This window comes from Elephas maximus, chromosome 2 (genome assembly GCF_024166365.1).
Source record: "Elephas maximus indicus isolate mEleMax1 chromosome 2, mEleMax1 primary haplotype, whole genome shotgun sequence".
Lineage (NCBI taxonomy): Eukaryota > Metazoa > Chordata > Mammalia > Proboscidea > Elephantidae > Elephas > Elephas maximus.
The window spans coordinates 42,462,746-42,480,806 of record NC_064820.1 but is presented as its reverse complement, the minus strand read 5'-3'; the positions used below and the strand labels follow the sequence as shown (position 1 = coordinate 42,480,806).

Here is an 18,061-nt window from a genome sequence, read left to right as displayed (position 1 = left end):
TCAAAAGTAATCATAGTGGATTATTAAGGGAATACAAAAGATACTAGAATAGATTGTCTCTGAGAGTGAACCATGGAGAACAATCCCACCTCTTACAATTCCCTTGATGCTATATCCCTTTCTTTGTCAGATGTGTTAAAAATGAGTTAGACACACTGTAGGAGCCAGCAGAATAACTTTAAAGCCCAGTCACTAAACTTACCATAGTATCTATTGAAACAGGCCCATACAAATTTAAAATTTTGTGTCACTTTATTTACAACAGCCCCAAGACAGCTCACACAATGCTGCACTACCTAAAAGATATAGAAAATGTTATCATTTAGACAAAAGTCAAAAACAAAAGATATAAATATTTATACTGCACCAAAAATTTACCTTTCACATGTATGTACTTTTTATATGTAATAAAACAGACTGGAACTTAATTTTGACATATAATGCTATTTTATAAGTTATCATTTGCACATTATATATGAATCAGTACAGAGATGGTAAACTGAATGCTTACAGTCATGCCATATTTGATGATAAGCTTCATTAGATCCTCTTCAATAGTGGCAAGGAAAGTTTCACTTGGATGCTCCATTAGTGGTACAACCAGCTCTAGGATTTTTGCAACATTGCAGATAACCATGAAATCATTTTGTGTCTATAAGGATAAAATTGATGTTTTATGAATATCCAAAACCAGAAAATATAAACAGCTTTATATATTTAGAGGTACAAAGGTATTACGTATATAAAGTTTCAGTGAAAATAAAAAAGCCCATTAGAAAAGTTGTTTTTTTTAAGGGCATTTAAGGGAGTGTCAGAAACCTGGATTCTAGCTTTGCCATTAACTTATTGTGTGACCTTAAGGGTCACTTAGTCATAGTGCTACAGTTATTCTTTTTTTCCCCCTAGAATTCAGTATAAGTCAATACTAAACGAACGTGCTTAAATAGTTAACAGTATTTTACAAAGACTGGTATAATTTTTAAATATAGTCTTTAGGAATAGTCTTTTTTCATATTGGGGTATGTTAACCCAACAGTTTTCAACCAGGGGCAAGTTGCCACCCAAGGGATATTTGGCAATATCTAAAGACTTAAGCCTTTGGCTACTAACCAAAAGACTGGCAGTTTGAATTCACCAGCTGCTCCTTGGAAACCCTATGGGGCAGTTCTACTTTGTCCTATAGGGTCGCTATCAGTCGGAATTGACTAGAGGGCTTTAAAGACATTTTTGGCTTTTACAACAGTTGGGGAGGGGGGTGGAAACGATGCTACTGGCATCTAGGGGATACAGGCCAGGCCCAGGATGCTGCTAAACATTCCACAATGTACAGAACAGTTTCTGACAATAGAGAATTACTTGGCCCAAAATGTCAATACTGCCAAGGCTTAGAAACCCTGTGTTAATTCTTTTTACGATAAGTATAAATGTAGAAACCCATAACTAGCTATAAGGTTTCTTTAATTTTAAAAGCTAGACATTTTTCTTTGATTAAAAAAGTAGGTATGTATTTTAAAAATTAGTGCACTAAGAAAAAAAAAAAAAAAAATCAGAAGGTACCAAAGGTTTACAATGAAAAGTCTCTCTCTCATCCTTGTCCTCCACCCATCCAACTGCCCTTCCTAAAGGAAACCAAAGTTACCAGTTTTTTTATTTTTATTTTTTAATGGATTAAGGCTTTCAACATATGGTTTTATCTAGCCAAGCTACCATTTCTCGTTCTTAACAACAGATTATTGACATTCATTTTGAACTTTCTGAGCTCATTACCCTCAAAAATCTGGACTTTTTGTACTTGTTAATACTTTGTCATTCATGTTGCAAATATTTTTTTTAGTTTATTCTCTACCCTTTGAATTTTTTTTTTTTAATATGTAAAAGTTCTGGTGTAAGATCTATATTGTTCCTTCCAATGCTTTTATGTTTAGAAAACTCTTCTCCATCTTGAGGCCAGAACAATAATCACTTATATTTTATTTATTTTAAAAGTACATCTTTAATTCATCTGGAGTTTATTTTAGGTTATGTTCTTAGGTAAGAATTTAAATTTCATTTTATTCTAAATGGTTAACCAACTTTCCTAGCATCATCTATTGAATAAGCAGTTCTTTCTCCACTGATTTTTAATATCGGCTATATTACCTGTAATAATTTTACATATATTAGGGTCTGTTTCTCTCACTTCCTCCAGCACGCTAAGCTGTTCTGTTTCAGCGCTTTAAGTGGTTTGCTCCTTCTGTCTAGCACTTTGCATTCTGTTCTTCATGCAGATACTTTAGTTTTGGGCTCACGTGTTCTCTCACCCAAGAAGGCTTTCCTGATCACCCTATCAATTTGTAATTATTTATTTGCCATAATCACAACCATTTTATTTATCAACTTGTTCCCACCACCTAGGACAGTGCCTATCATGTAGTAGGCTCTCAGCACATGCTCTTGGAATGAACGCATGCACCTGGCTCTCCTTCTGAACTCTTCAATTGATTATAATACAGTCAAAGGAGTCCTTTTACTTGGAATGTCCAGGATTGGCTTATTCCAGCTTAATGATATTTCTGGAGTTGAGGTATCTTAAGTCCAAAAAAAGAGTTCAGTGATTGGTAACAAAATATCATAATGCAACTTCTAAACATCTCTTACCCACTAAAGCATGAATAACTGAGAACTACCCCTTCTACACAAGGATGAACCTTGAAAACATTATGCTGAGAAATTAGTCAATCATGAGACAACAAATATTGTATGATTTCACTAATATGAAATACCTACAATAGACATTACCTTAATAGTGGCAGGCGGGATGGGCAAACAGAATAGGGGAGGATCACTGTTTACGGAGCATTGAGTTATTGTTAATGGGATGGAAAATCTGGCAATGGAAATCAGTGATGTTTGTACAACATGACTAATGTGATTGGTTTCATTGAGTTGTACATGTAAAAAATGTTGAATTGGAAAATGTTACGTTCTCTGTATTTTTACAATAATATAAAAAAGAATGAAAAAAAATTTGGACTTTTTGAACTCATTACCTTATTACTGTTTATAAGTTTACAGTAACATAGAAATCCTGTTGTTCCCTGCCATTCCCCATTGCCACGCCTTTAAGCAACATAAGAGTGGGATAAACTGAGTGTAGGGACAATACAGTGTTTTTTGGGGTATTATGAGATAAAATTCATTTAAGAATAACTGCTGACGTATTACTTAAAAAATGCAATAGCATTTTTCAAAATTTCTCTTAACATTATTGACTTGGAAAATCAAATAAAAGAAGTATCTTAAAATTGAGAAGAAAAATACAAAGGAAGATGGAATCAATAAAGGAAAAGGGCAGAAGTCAAATGATACAAGGAAGAAATGTTTGAGAACAATGCTATGTAAGATGGTTTAATAGCTAAAATATTTAAAGAGCTTTCAAAAACTGAAGAAAAACTGAAAAGACTCACAAATCAAAAGTAAAATGGACAAATGATATGAACAGTCAATTCACAGGAAAAGCAAGTCCAAGCAGTCAATATCATATGACAAGATGCTCAACCTTCGTGGAAGTCAGCGAAAGGGAAATTGAAGCAACGATGAACTATTCCATTAAACCTGTTATGACTATTCCTTTACACTGTTCACTACACCTGTTACATGGGCAAAGACTACAAATAATAAAGACACTGACTGTTGATGGGGAGCAGGGAAAATGCCAGTATACACTGCTTTCCAAAGAGCCTATAACATGTGTCCACCAGCAATCTGGCAAGATTAAAAAACAAAAACAAAAAAATTCCCTCCACCTAACAAGTTCCTTCCTTAGAATTTATCACAAAGAAATAAAAACATCAGCACTTAAAGTACGTGAGCATGAAAGTTTACTAAGGAATCATTTGTAGTGGCCATCAATGGACAACGATGCCTCTGACGAATAGGGACATGTTTAAATAAATCAAAAGACATTTATAACATGGATAATAAGTAGCAATATAACAGAATGAGTTAGAGATATACCAGTAGACTTGAGATTATTAAATATGCCAGCAAATATGTGTATGTTGTTGTTGTTAGGTGCTGTTGAGTTGGTTCTAACTCATAGCAAACCTATGTACAACAGAATGAAACACTGCCCAGTCCTGTGCCATCCTCACAATCACTGCTATGTTTGAGCCCACTGCTATAGTCACTGTGTCAATCCATCTCGTTGAGGGTCTTCCTTTTTCATTGAACCTCTAACTTTACCAAGCACGATGTCCTTCTCCAGCGACTGGTCCCGCCTGATAACATGTTCAAAAGGCTTGGGACAGAGTCTTGCCATCCTTGCTTCTAAGGAGGATTCTGGCTGTACTTCTTCCAAGACAGATTTTTTGTTCTTCTGGAAGTTCATGGTATGTTCAATACTTGTCGCCAACATCATAATTCAAAGGCATCAACTCTTCTTTGGTCCTCCTTATTCATCGTCCAGCTTCTGCATGCATATGAAGCAACTGAAAATACCATGGCTTGGGTCAGGCACACCTTAGTCCTCAAAGTGACAACTTTGCTTTTTAACACTTGAAAGAGGTAGATGTGTACATGAGCCAGTTTTTAAAAAACCTGGTCAACCATTTAAGTCTAGTTAACCATTTATGTACATGTACGTATGATCTCAGAAAACTCGGAGGCTTGCTTTTGAAGGTAGCGAAGCTAAAGCAGTGGAAGAAATGATGAAGTAAAAGAGCTGAACAGATGATTTCAAAGGGGAGCTCGATTAGACAAATGAAAGTAATATAATGAAATGTGCAAAGACCTGGAGTTAGAAAACCAAAAGGGAAGAACACACCTGGCATTTCTCAAGCTGAAAAAATTGGGGGAAAAGAAAAATTCAAGCCTTGAGTTGAAATACTGAAGGATTCCAGGGACAAAATACTGAGAAAGCAAGAAGCATGTAAAGAAGATGGAAAGAACACACAGAGTAACTGTACCAAAAACAACTGGTTGACATTCAACCATTTCAGGAGGTCGTGTATGATCAGAAACCAGTGGTGCTGAAGGGGAGAAGCTGAAGCTGCACTGAAGGCAGTACCAACTGAGATGTTTCAACAAACAGATGCAGTCTTGGAGGTGCTGACTCAGCTATGTCAAGATATTTGGAAGACAGCTTCTGGGCCAACTGACTGGAAGAGATATTTGTGCCCATTCCTAAGAAAGGTGATTCAACAGAATGTGGAAACCACTGGACAACATCATTAATATCACACGCAAGTAAAACTCTGTAAGATAATCAAAAATGGTAGCAGCAGTACATCGACAGGGAACTGGCAGAAATTCAAGTCGTGGGATGAGGAGTATCACTGCTGATGTCAGATGGATCTTGGCTGAAATCAGAGAATACCAGAAAGATGTTTACCTGTGTTTTATTGACTATGCAAAGACATTTGACTGTGTAGAGAACACATCATGGATAACACTGTGAAGAAAGGGAATTCCAGAACGCTTAACTATGCTCAGGCACAACCTGTTCACAGACCAAGAGCAGTCACTCGGGCAGAACAAGGGGACACTACCGTGTGGTTTAAAATCAGGAAAGGTATGCTTCAGGGTTGTATTCTTTCCCCATACTTAGTCTATATGCTGAGGAAAAAATCTGAGAAGCTGGACTATATAATGAAGAAGACAGCATCAGAATCGGACGAAGGCTCACTAACAACCTGCGATATGCAGATGACACAGCCTTGCTTGCTGAAAGCGCAGCACTTACTGACGGATGATCAAAGATTACAGCTTTCAGTACGATTACACCCCAATACAAAGAAAATAAAAATCCTCACAACTGGACCAATAAGCAACATCATGATATATGGAGAAAATAGTGAAGTTTTCAAGGATTTCATAACAATGCCCGTGGAAGCCAGGAGTCGAGAAATCAAATGACGTATTGCATTGGGCAAATCTGCTGCAAAAGACCTCTTTAAAGTGTTAAAAAGCAAAGACATCACTTTGAGGACTAAGGAGCATCTGACCCAAGCCACGGTATTTTCAGTTGCTTCGTATGCATGTGAAAGCTGAGTAATGAATAAGGAAGACTGAAAAAGAATTGATGCTTTTGAATTATGGTGTTGGTGAAGAATACTGAATATACCATAGACCGCATGAACATATCTGCTTGGAAGAAGTACAGCCAGAATGCGCCTTAGAGGCGAGGATGATGAGACTTTGTCTCACATACTTTGGACATGTTATCAGGAGGGACAACTCCCCCGAGGACATCACACTTGGCAATGTAGAGGGACAGTGAAAAAGCGGAAGACCCTCAGTGAGATGAACTGACACACTGGCTGTAACAATGGGCTCAAACATAGCAACAATTATGAGGATGGCATACGACCAGGCAGTGTTTCGTTCTGTTGAACACAGGGTTGCTATGAGTCGGAATCAACTCGATGGCATCTGACAACATGTGTGTCTACAATTACAGAAGCATGGATACAGCAGGGAAGGATACGTCAGGTTCTTCATCCTGAGAAAAGGAGGAGTGAAGACATGGGAGTAGGACATAAAAACAAAAAAACATTCAAAAGGTATCTATCATGTATAAGATGGTCTTATTTAAATAAAACTATATATTGTGTATATGTGTGTGTATACATATATGTATACATACACGCATGAAAAATACACAAAATGTTTTGAAAGTGAACTTGATTGTAAGAAATACTGACTCAAAATCAAACAAGAGCTATTTATACAGGTTACATTATAATCCAGACTCAAGGGGCAAACACATATGTGGTTGAGGTCTAGCTTTAGTATTAATTAGCTGTTTGATACTAGGCAAGGTATTTATATTTTCTAAGCTTTTGTTTCCTGATTGATGAAACTGGAATCACAATACTACCTACTTCACTAAGTGAGTAAGATAATGCACATAAAATACTTCTCCATTCCTAGTGCTGTGCTTACTACATGTTAGATATTATTACTCGCCATAGAATACATATTAACCAAGTTATTCCTGGATCTAATACGAAAGACGGAATTCGGGTTTCAGAAGTATTATATGTTGTTGTCGTGTACTTTTAATCCACTGCTACTCTCTTCAGTTCTCAAAAATATTCTCTTGAAGTCCTGAGGTTTCCACCTAGAACTTTTATTTAGGTAATTTAAGTCACACACACACACACACACAAAAAGACAATAGCAACAAAATATATACAGTAATCAGTTAAAATCAGATCCTTGGGAACATAGTACATGAAAATTGTTTATATTTTTAAGTTGTGAGGGTATTTTAAATTCTAGCGTTTGCAGTAAGCTACTTAACTCACTATGCTATCTGTCTTATATTTTTATTAATCTCACTTATTTGCTGGGTTATTTTACTTCAGCAATGTTTTATATAATTCTTTCATTTTATTTTAGGAAAACACAGTATGCATTAGTATTAATATATACATATTCCATATACTGCTCTATTATAAAAATACGTAAAAGAGAATTAAATATATTTATAACATAATAACATAATAACATGTTATTATGAGTGACAAAGACAAATGAAAAACACATTTAGAATCCAGAAGACAGTAAATTTCTCAAAGACAGAAACTCTACCTCACCTACCTTGGCGTTCTTAACAACTACTACAAGATTTACAAAGCATTTACTGAGAGTCTGGCTTAAGGACCTTACAGAGAAATGGGGTCCGAACCTTATGTACCTGTAATGTACAAGGAAACTAACGCTTGCAAACAACTTGCTACAAATGTTAGAACTTATATTTAGAGTAAACGACACAGTTGATCTGTCTGTGAAAATGACTGTGATCTGTCATGAACATGTGGTTGACACTTATGCAAAGTCTAAATCTAAAATACTACGTATCTTATATAAAAAAGAAAAATAAGACAGCTCTATACTTACACTACATTTAGTGGTAAGGTATGGCTGCATAGTCATGGCATGTTTAACCATGAGCTGGGGTCTTATTTTGCTGAATAAGAATAGAGTGGTTATGCAAGCTACCAATCTTCCAGAATTCACACCTTTATTGTCAGAGTCTGGAAAAAACAAAAAACAGAAATAACACACTAAAATACAAAAAGGCAGTGGAAATTATTCAGAATATTATTTAAGTTACTCAGTATGATCCCCTGAATAGATTCAGTATATGCTTCAATGTAACAGATTGGCTGTTCTTTAGTATCAAACTCTCTGCACCACATTTTTCATTGTGGAAATTACATATACTCAGGATAAAGGGCAAACAGCTAGGGAAAGCAAGTTTTCCACTAACGGGAGTAGAACTGAAATTGTAAGGTAGGACGAAAGTTGGAAGTTTAGGGAATAACTTGGTGCTGGTTATATTTAAAAATGGATGAAAGCAAATAAGAGAAAGTTGGCACAAAGGAATACAAAAACAATTTAGTAGAGATGATACTGTGTTTAAGGATACTCAGAAGAAAAAGATATTGCCCTGGTAGAACAAGGTTAAAAGATGGGAGTGACACAAGAGGTTGGACTAATGGCCATATAACAGAGGCAGACAAAATGCTGTTCACATGGGAGGAGTATGCTGTTAGGCGACATATTGGTCAATAGGAAGCAAATTAATTTTTAGAGGAGATTAACAAGTTTTTAACACCAAGCGACACTACTATCACTCCTAAAATAAGGGAAACAGAAAAAGGAAATAAAAGGAAAAAGAGATACAGATAAAAAATGAGAAAAACATGAACAACAAAAAAAACTGCATAAAATATATACAGAATATTAATAACTTCCTTAGGTGCCATAAATGGTGTCTTTGTTAAAGGCTACTGACTCCAATTCTAGAGGATGACACAGAACGACTGTTATTCTTCATTCATGTCCATTATATGATGGGAAGTAATACTAGTCTTGTCTGTTTTAAGTAATAGGTATCAATTATCACTTTTCTATTTTTATATAATGATTTATATTTTGATTAATAACTTTAGATTTGTGACTAAAAAATAACAAATATGAGAAAATATTAAGCATTTAAAGAATTTATAAATTTTAAAAGCATAGTTTTCTAGCTCAAGGTTAAGCAAATTTTTAATGACAATTATACCTTCTCCTCACTTATTGACTATCTCTTCATCCAATATCTTGCCTTTATGACAACAGTGAAAAATGTATTATCCGACTATTTTGTGCATTAATGGCATACGCCTGGCAGTAACAAATGCTGAGGTGTAAGGCGAGAGTATGCTGGCTGTGATGGTTAAGGTTATGTGTCAACTTGGCTGGGTCAGGGTCCTTAGTGGCTTGGCAGTTACGCAATGAGATAATTTGGCAGTTATATAATGATGTAGTCATCCCCCATTTTGCAGCTTATGTGGGTATCCTCCAAGTTTTGCATAATGCCAATTTCACATAACAACCTGGTCTCTGGAACCAAACCATGTTGATAAGTGAGGAGAAGGTGTATAAATAATATTAGGAATATTTAAAATCTTTTAAAAACATTTTTTAAATAGTTGAAACAATTTCATTTTGAGAGCAAATTTTATATGATCCAAAAGGTATCAGACAGTTTTGTGATGGGTGGCATTAAGTAAATACATAAAAGCCCCAGATTTATCTTACTTCCTGTTCAATATGACATCTAATATTATATGATATTGAAAGACAATGTGGAAGGGATGAGGCTTACGCTTTTAGTGCACTGCTCTAAATAATCGTAGTCAAGCTTAACAATATATCTCTAATGGAACATCAAAGAGGTATCTATAAAACGGATTACATTTAGAAGAGAAGAAATTAATTATTAAGCTCAGCAAAGTCAAAAACAGAAAATGAGAACTGTGCCCAGAGTATTTTAAAATAAAAATGACCAATAAATAAAATGTCTTACCAGCTAGTGATTCCTCATATTTAAGAATGTGCTCAACTAGGTTATCAACAAGCTGAGTACAAGCTTTCTTCACAGGTTTGTATGAGGAATCCTCTTCAGACTTCAACAACTATATATGCACATGAAAAAAAAAATCCCAGTATAATTATCCATTCCACAAGAATAGAAATACATCAAATGTGTCCAGAAATAACAGGCTTTTCAATTTGTCATTTGCAATTTAATACTGAAAGTGCAAATTAACAAATAAAACAAAAGTATGTGGCAAATGTTTTAAAATATTTTATAAACCAATAATTTACAAATATTTTCAATTTTAATATGAAATATTTCAATTGCCACATATAGGACCTAAGGTAGGATATGAAATGAGAAAGGTTACTTTCCTTTTTCCCCTGACTCTAGATCAATAACAAAGAGGACCACTCAATTCTAGATGAATTATTTTGAAGAATTAGAATGCCATTCCTCATTATTTGAAGTCCTGTGATGTCTAATAAAAGAATACTATGAGTCGATACACTTCTTTTATATAATTATAACTACATCTAGATTACACCTTTTCGTAATTATAAAACATAAGGCTAGATTTCTTCTCTGTGATGAAGCAACCAAAAGGTATCCTTTGCCAAATCATTAATAAACAACGTGTTCTAACTACAGCCCACCAAAAGGGAAAAGAAGCAAATTCAATCTTTCATAATTACAGGTCGATGGCAAAATTATCTCAGGTACTTTTTTTTGCTAATAAAGAATACCTAATATAATTCTGAGGGGTCGCCATAAGTTGGAATTGACTAATAACAGCCACATGCGGCTATTAAGCAGTTGGTATGCGGCTAATGTGACTGAGGAATTGGAATAAAATTCAAGATTCAATAAATAAAAATTAAAAAAACCATCTGTGGCTAGTATTGGATAGTTCAAGTTTACACTTCTACTACAAAACACCTGGATGATTAAAATAACTAACAACAATCAGAATAACATTAAGAGGAATAAATTAAATAAGGCAGACAGCTTCAATTTACCCGATTTTAACCCTGAAATACAAATTCTCGTTGTCCCACTCCATAACTCACTTCCTTAAGCAGTATTAAATTTGTTACATGCTAACCTGGTCTTTTTCAGAAGGCAGTAGAAGAAAAGTTGCCTCACAATCTGATTTTTTTTTTTTTTTTTCTTTTCAAGACTTAAAGCACACAGAAATGTACTAATCATAAATTGCAGTTCATGACACACTATCACCACTGGCCTTTTTAATTCATTTATTTATAAACATAATGATGTGCTGTGGATCTAACTCACAAATAAGAACATTTCCAGTAACTTGTATCTCCCAATGTACTCCTTTCCTTATCCCATCTTCCTGTTTCACTCTCAAGGTAACCACTATCAGAATTGTTATCACCTCCTTGTTTTAGAAAAATGCATATACTATATACTTTTTTATAGTTTTGGTTAATTTTAAACTTTTTAAAAAGGTATCATACTGGATGTAGTTTGCTGGGATTTGCTTTCTTCACTTAAGTCACTAGCTATAATCTATGTGACTGCATGTAGTACTTTACTGCTCATTTTCACAGCTTTACAACAGTTAGCTGTGTGCCTGTGTCACAATTCATTTATCCATTCTTCTGTAGATAGGTTATTCAGAGTTTTAGCGGTACAATGAGCATTCTTGTACATGTCTCCTGGAGCACATATGCAAGATTCTTTTGGGCATATACCTTGGAGTGGGATTGCTAGGTCATAAGGATACCTAAATATTCAACTTCATACATGATAATGCTAAATTGTTTTTCAAAGTGACTGTATTTTTTTTTTTTTAATTACTGGCAATGTTTAAGAGATACTGTTTGATCCATTTCTTCTCCATCATTTGTTTGACTATTCAATTTTACTCAATCAAATGAGTGTAAAATGGTAAATACAAATAAGCGGTGAAACACCTTATTGGTGTTAAGTGTTATTTCCTTTATGAAATGCCTGTTCATGAGCTTTACCTGTTTTCCTACTGAATCTCTTGCTTTATACCTGTCTGTAGGAGAAGAGTTCTTTATATATTCCCAGTATTAATCTTTCGTCAGTTATATGTGTGTCGAATATCTTTTTCCAGTTTATAACTTGTGTTTTCACTTGAAGATGTCTTTTGATTCATAAATTTTCTTCAATTTAATGCAGTGATATTTATCAATCTTTTAAGGTTAATGCTTTTTGTGATTTGAAGGTCAAAAAAAAATTCACCCGTATTTTCTTCAAAAGTTTTGCTTTAATCTACATGGCACTGATTTTTGAGGTGAAGTAGAAATCAATGTTTAAAAAAAAATTCCTTGTGGATAACCAGTTGTTCCAGCTCCATTTACTGAAAAGTTCACCCTTTTCCCCAGAATCTACAGTGCTACTTTTGTTTTATAGCAAGTATGTCCTATATGTGTAGGTCTGTTTTGGGGCTTTCTATCTTGTTCCACTGGTCTATTTAGTAATGCACTGTCTTAATGACTGTAGCTTTAAAAATATGTCCTGATATTTTATAGGCAAGTCAGTGCTCCTGCATTTTCAGAAGTGACTTATTATTACTTCTTTGCATTTCCATATACATTTTACAATCACCTTGACAGACTTGACGAATATTTTTTGTTCCCATTTTGATGAGATCTCTTTTAACATTTCCCCATTTCCCAAATCTATCTTGGAAGAAGTACAGCCAGGATGCTCATTAGAAGCAAAGATGGCGAGACTTCATCTCACATACTTTGGACACATTATCAGGAGGGACCTGGTAATGTGACATCACGCTTGGTAAAGTAGAGAGTCAGTGAAAAAGAGGAAGACCGTCAACGAGATGGACTGATATAGTGACTGTAACAACGAGCTCAGGCATAACAACAATTGTGAACATGGCCTAGAACTGGGTACTGTTTCCTTCTGTTGTACATAGGGTCGCTATGAACTGGAACCAACTCGACAGCACATAACAATGATGCCATTTGGGATGGTTTTCATTTTAGGTTTTGTAGTTTATTCTCTGTCAGACTAAAGAATTTGCATTTCATTCATAGTTTATTCTAAATTATATTCAAGGGTATTAAATTTTCCAAAAAATGTTTTTCCTGTGTTCTCTGAGACGAATGCTTACTTCTTTAATGTTCATACACAAACATACTTATTTAAATCATCCTTGCACTCATGATGTAACAGTATTTACTATATTTTTACGCAAATAATGTGTGCCTTCTACATTTGTTTGCCAACTGCTCCCTCTCCCTGTGAGGTATTTTCATGCTATGCTAATTTTTTTTTTTTGCAGCAACATGTAAAAAAAAAATTGGCACAGAGGCACTAATGCAAATGCCTTGGAGGAGGGACTGGCTGGCAAACAAGCATACAAGGCGCATGTTATTTGCATAAAAATATGGTAATCAGGGTTCTTAATTTTTTTTAATACTGTAATTTAGTTTACTCATTTAAAAAATATTTTTTAAAGGCACCAACATCCCAATTATATAGGTCCATTTTTTTTAACTCAACATTTCAATATTACAAAAATATTCAAACACACAGGTAAGCTGAAAGAATTTCACTGTGAACATCCTCTTCCTAGCATTTAGATTCCACCATTAACATTTTACTGTTGCTGTTGATGCCGTTGAGTTGGTTCTGACTCATAGTGACCCTATATACCACAAAACGAAACACTGTCTGGTCCTGTGCCATGCTCACAATCATGCTTGAGCCCACTGGCGCAACTACGGTGTCAATCCATCTCGTTGAGGGTCTTCCTCTTTTCCGCTGACCCTCTACTTTACCAAGCATGATGTTCTTTTCCAGGGACTGATCCCTCCTGACAACACGTCCAAAGTATGTGAGGCGCAGCCAGCCTCGACATCCTTGCTTCTAAGGAGCACTTTGGCTGTACTTCTTTCAAGCCAGATTTGTTCGTTCTTTTGCCAGTCCGTGGTATATTCAATATTCTTTGCCAATACCACTATTCAAAGGCATTAATTCTTAGGTCTTCCTTATTCATCGTCCGGCTTTTGCAAGTATATGATGCAACTGAAAATACCGTGGCTTAGATCAGGTACACCTTAGTCCTCAAGGTGACATCCTTGCTTTTCAACACTTTAAAGAGGTCCTAGATTTGCCCAATGCATCTTTTGATTTATTAACTGCTGCTTCCATGGGTGTTGATTGTAGATCGAAGTAAAATGAAATATTTTACTGTACTGGTATATATACGTATGTAAGTATGTATACACACAAACCCTTTATCCATTTTATTTTTGATGCATTTCTAATTATAGACTTCAGTATATTGCCTTTTCACGCTCCTTTTGAGATAAAATTTCCATGCGAGGAAATGTACAAATCTTCAGTGTACATTTACTCAGTTTTGTCAAATGCATTTACCACTATTAACTCAAACCCCTACCAAAATATAGAACAGTGGCTCTCAAACTTTAGCTTGCATTAGAATCCTCTGGAAACCTTGGTAAAATATAGACTTATGGGCCCTATCTTGGAGTTTGTGATTTAGGTGAGGCCTGAGAATTTGCTTTTCTAACAAGTTGCCAGGTAATAATGATCACTGTCATGGATTGAATTGCACCCCCCTCCCCCCCCACCCCCGCCAAAATGTGTGTATCAACTTGGTCAGGCCATGATTTCCAGTATTGTATGGTTGTCCTGCATTTTGTGACTGTAATTTTATGTTAAGAGGATTAGGGTGGAATTGTAACACCACCCTCACTCAGGTCACCTCCCTGATCCAAGGTAAAGGAAGTTTCCCTGGGGTGTGGCCTGTACCACCTTTTATTTCTCAAGAGATAAAAGGAAAGGGAAACAAGCAGACTTGGGGACCTCATACCATCAAGAAAGCAGCACCAGGAGCAGAGCGCATCCTTTGGACATGGGGTACCTGCGCCTGGGAAGCTCCTCGACCAGGCAAAGATTGGACCAGCACCTTCCTCGAGAGCCGACAGAGGAAGAAAGCCTTCCCCTGGTGCTGATGCCCTGAATTTGGACTTGTAACCTACTAGGCTGTGAGAAAATAAATTTCTCTTTGTTAAAGCCACCACTTGTGGTATTTCGGTTATGGCAGCACTAGATAACTAAGTCAAGCACTTTTAGGGTCACTGATATAGAACATTAACTCCAGAAAGTTTCCTCATGCCTCTTCCCAATCAATCTCCTGTTCCCTGTAACTACTCTTCTGATTTTTTCCAACATAGATTATAATGGAATCATACACACTCTTCTCCGTAAGGCCTCTTTCACTCTGCATAATGTTTTTTTCTTCATTATGTCTATGTCCCTGCATGTATAGATAAGTTTGTTCCTTTTTGATGCAGAGTACTATTAAACTGTATAAATACACTATAGTTTATCTACTTACTGGGTGATGAAGATATAGAGTGTATTTGATTATAAAATTCAAAGATATCTCACTTTGGATTATAAAGGCCAGAAACAAATGAGACAAGAGTTATTCTTAAGTTGCTTCACTGCTTGTATTTTACTCATAAATTAAGAAAGAATCATAGCCTTGGACCATGAGCAATTAAAGTGAATGGCACTGTAAAATGAATTCAAATTTTCTGTACCTACAAAGGACTATGATCCTGCTTTCTGAAAGCTGTTTTGCAAAGCTTCTTAGGAAAGTACTAAATCTGGGGGTGGTAGTTTAAATGAACTGGATCACCATTTGGAAATGAAAAAAAAAAAACTGAGGATCTTTGTGATAGAATTTATTCTTTCGCACACTACTAAGGAATGGCAAAAATGACAAAAAACTATAAATTCATTAAAAGTTATAAAGGAGATAGTATCTTCATACATTTAAAAAAGTATAGATACATGACATACTAACGCAACTATTTAGTCAACAGTTTGGTGCATGCGTGAATTTGAAGGTATTTTACGTAACGCTTAAGGTTACCTAAAACAAATGAACAAAAAAACCTGTTGCCATTCGGTTGATTCTGACTCATACTGACTCCACAGAACACAGCAGAACTGTCCCATAGGGATCCCATGTAACGGCTGGTTGATGTGAATTGCCAACCTTTAGGTCAGCAGCCATAGTTTGCCGTAGCTCTTAACCACTGTGCCACCAGGGCTTCTAAGCTTACCTAAGAAAGCCATATTCCATGATTGGGAACCACTAATCTATGAGAGAAGCCCCGGTGGCGCCAGTGGTTAAGCAGTTGGCTGCTAACCAAGAGGTCGGCAGTTCGAATCCATCAGCTGCTCCTTGAAAATCCTATGAGCAGTTCTACTCTGTCCTATAGACAGAGTTGCTATGAGTTGGAACTGACTCGATGGCAACGGGTAATCTATGAGAAATCAACACAAACTAAAAATAAAAATTAGAAATATCTGAAATTGAATAAAATGTGTAGGAATAGTAAGTGTGCTAATTATTGTTGACGCAAAAATTTCCAGTTATTCTAGTAGTCCACTCTCTGTATCCTTCCTGTTGTTGTTAGGTGCCGTCAAGCCAGTTTCAACTCTTACTGACCCCATATACAACAGAACGAAACACTGCCTAGTCTTTCCTATTCCTCTTAAAATTTATACGTACATGCTGTTATAACTGCTAAAAGTGGTTATGTCTCTGTCACATAATTTATATAAATATTTTCAGCTTTATTCCAAATTCTTAAAATTGAATAGAAAACATCAATATAAATTTCTGATTTATCTGTCTTTTTATAAAGTATATTTTTTCTAGCTCATCCTCCGAAAAGGCCCAAAAGCCATAATAACTCTTTAGCAATAAATATCCACAGAAACCAAATTTTACTCACTAAAAGGAACTAAGGCTTTCTGGAAAAATGGCTGATTCCAGATTTGTGGCAGAAGTGCACAAGATGAGTTTTGGCATCTTGTGTAACCAAAAAGTAATCAGGCTACAAAGGACTAAAGGCTGTTTCAAAAGGATACAAGGGCCAACTTGAAAAGACTTTCACTGGGCAAAGATGGGATAATTTGAGATTCAGAAAGAATTATGATTATAAAATATTAAAGTACATCAAGTACATAAATAAAAATCTATTAGTTCATAGTGATACTAAAAAAGTGAATACATTCATTGGACACCTTTGTTAATTGATAAGTGATAGAAAAGAATCAAGTATTTTGCCTGCCTTTCTGAACAAACTGTATTTTGTAGTAACCAGTTAATCACAGAAAAAAAAAAAAAACTCTTTAGAGAAGAATCCCCGCTAATTAATACAGAAGGAATAACAGAATTAGAAAATTTCTAATGAAAATAACAGATCTAGGTAATAATGATCATCCAAAAACAACCTTCGAAGTTTTGTAATAGATGTATCAGACTGACAGCCCCTGAATGCACAGATCAATCACTACGAGTGGGACAATCAGACACTATGTAATGCCTGATGTGATGCAATAATATTCAGCACTGCCTATGAAGTATTCTTCAACCCCAGATCAAAAATTAAACTTCAATCTTATCAAGCCACTATATCTAACTAAGAGTTTACGGAAAAAAATGATGGATATAGATACAACTTAAGTGACATCAGAAGGAAGAAATCTATAAATTCCAGATGTGGGCTTTCTACAGGAAAACAAAGTGATACGAAGAAAAGAGTTGACTATTATAGATTAATATGCTTAAGAGCCATATTACCCAAAGCAACTCTTAAAGCAGCTGTAAAAATACATTTTTGAGATAGTCAGGGAAATGTGACCAGGAACTAAAACAAAAAACCCGTTGCCGGCGAGTTGATTCCGGCTCCTAGTGGCCCTACAGGACAGAGTAGAACTCCCCCATAGAGTTTTCAAACACTAACTAGGTCATAGATATTAGGGAATACTTTTCTATTATTATTTATTTTGATATAGATGATAATGATATGCTAGTTATTTCTTTTTAGAAGTCACCATCTGTTAGAGACAAAGGATAAAGTACAGGATCTGCTGTAAAAGCATTATAGCAAAAGAAAAGGTGAAGTGATAAAATGAAACAAGACAGGGAAAATGCTGACAGTTTTTGAAGCTGGGGGATGGGTATGTCCGTGTTTGAAAATTTCTGAAATAAAAAAAATTAAAAAAAAAAAAAAAAACCAATCAGAGGAAGATAAACATTTCCATTTATGAAACATTAATTATGGTTTAATTCTGCATTGCTATAGGAATTTCTGTGTGTTTTATAACACATCAAATAAGGTAATTATGTTAAATGTG

General features: G+C 35.3%; 1 protein-coding gene across 1 annotated transcript in view; it reads right to left on the bottom strand.

Annotated features, from left to right (window-relative positions):
• NIPBL (NIPBL cohesin loading factor) overlaps positions 1 to 18,061 on the bottom strand; it is a 208,640-nt gene that overhangs the window by 16,261 nt on the left and 174,318 nt on the right. Inside the window, exons 33-36 of the mRNA XM_049862484.1 lie at positions 9,845 to 9,953; positions 7,885 to 8,021; positions 512 to 652; positions 203 to 296 (exon numbers count right to left, since the gene is read on the bottom strand). Coding sequence (XP_049718441.1) covers positions 203 to 296; positions 512 to 652; positions 7,885 to 8,021; positions 9,845 to 9,953 — 481 coding nt within the window. The remainder of the gene's footprint in view (positions 1 to 202; positions 297 to 511; positions 653 to 7,884; positions 8,022 to 9,844; positions 9,954 to 18,061) is intronic.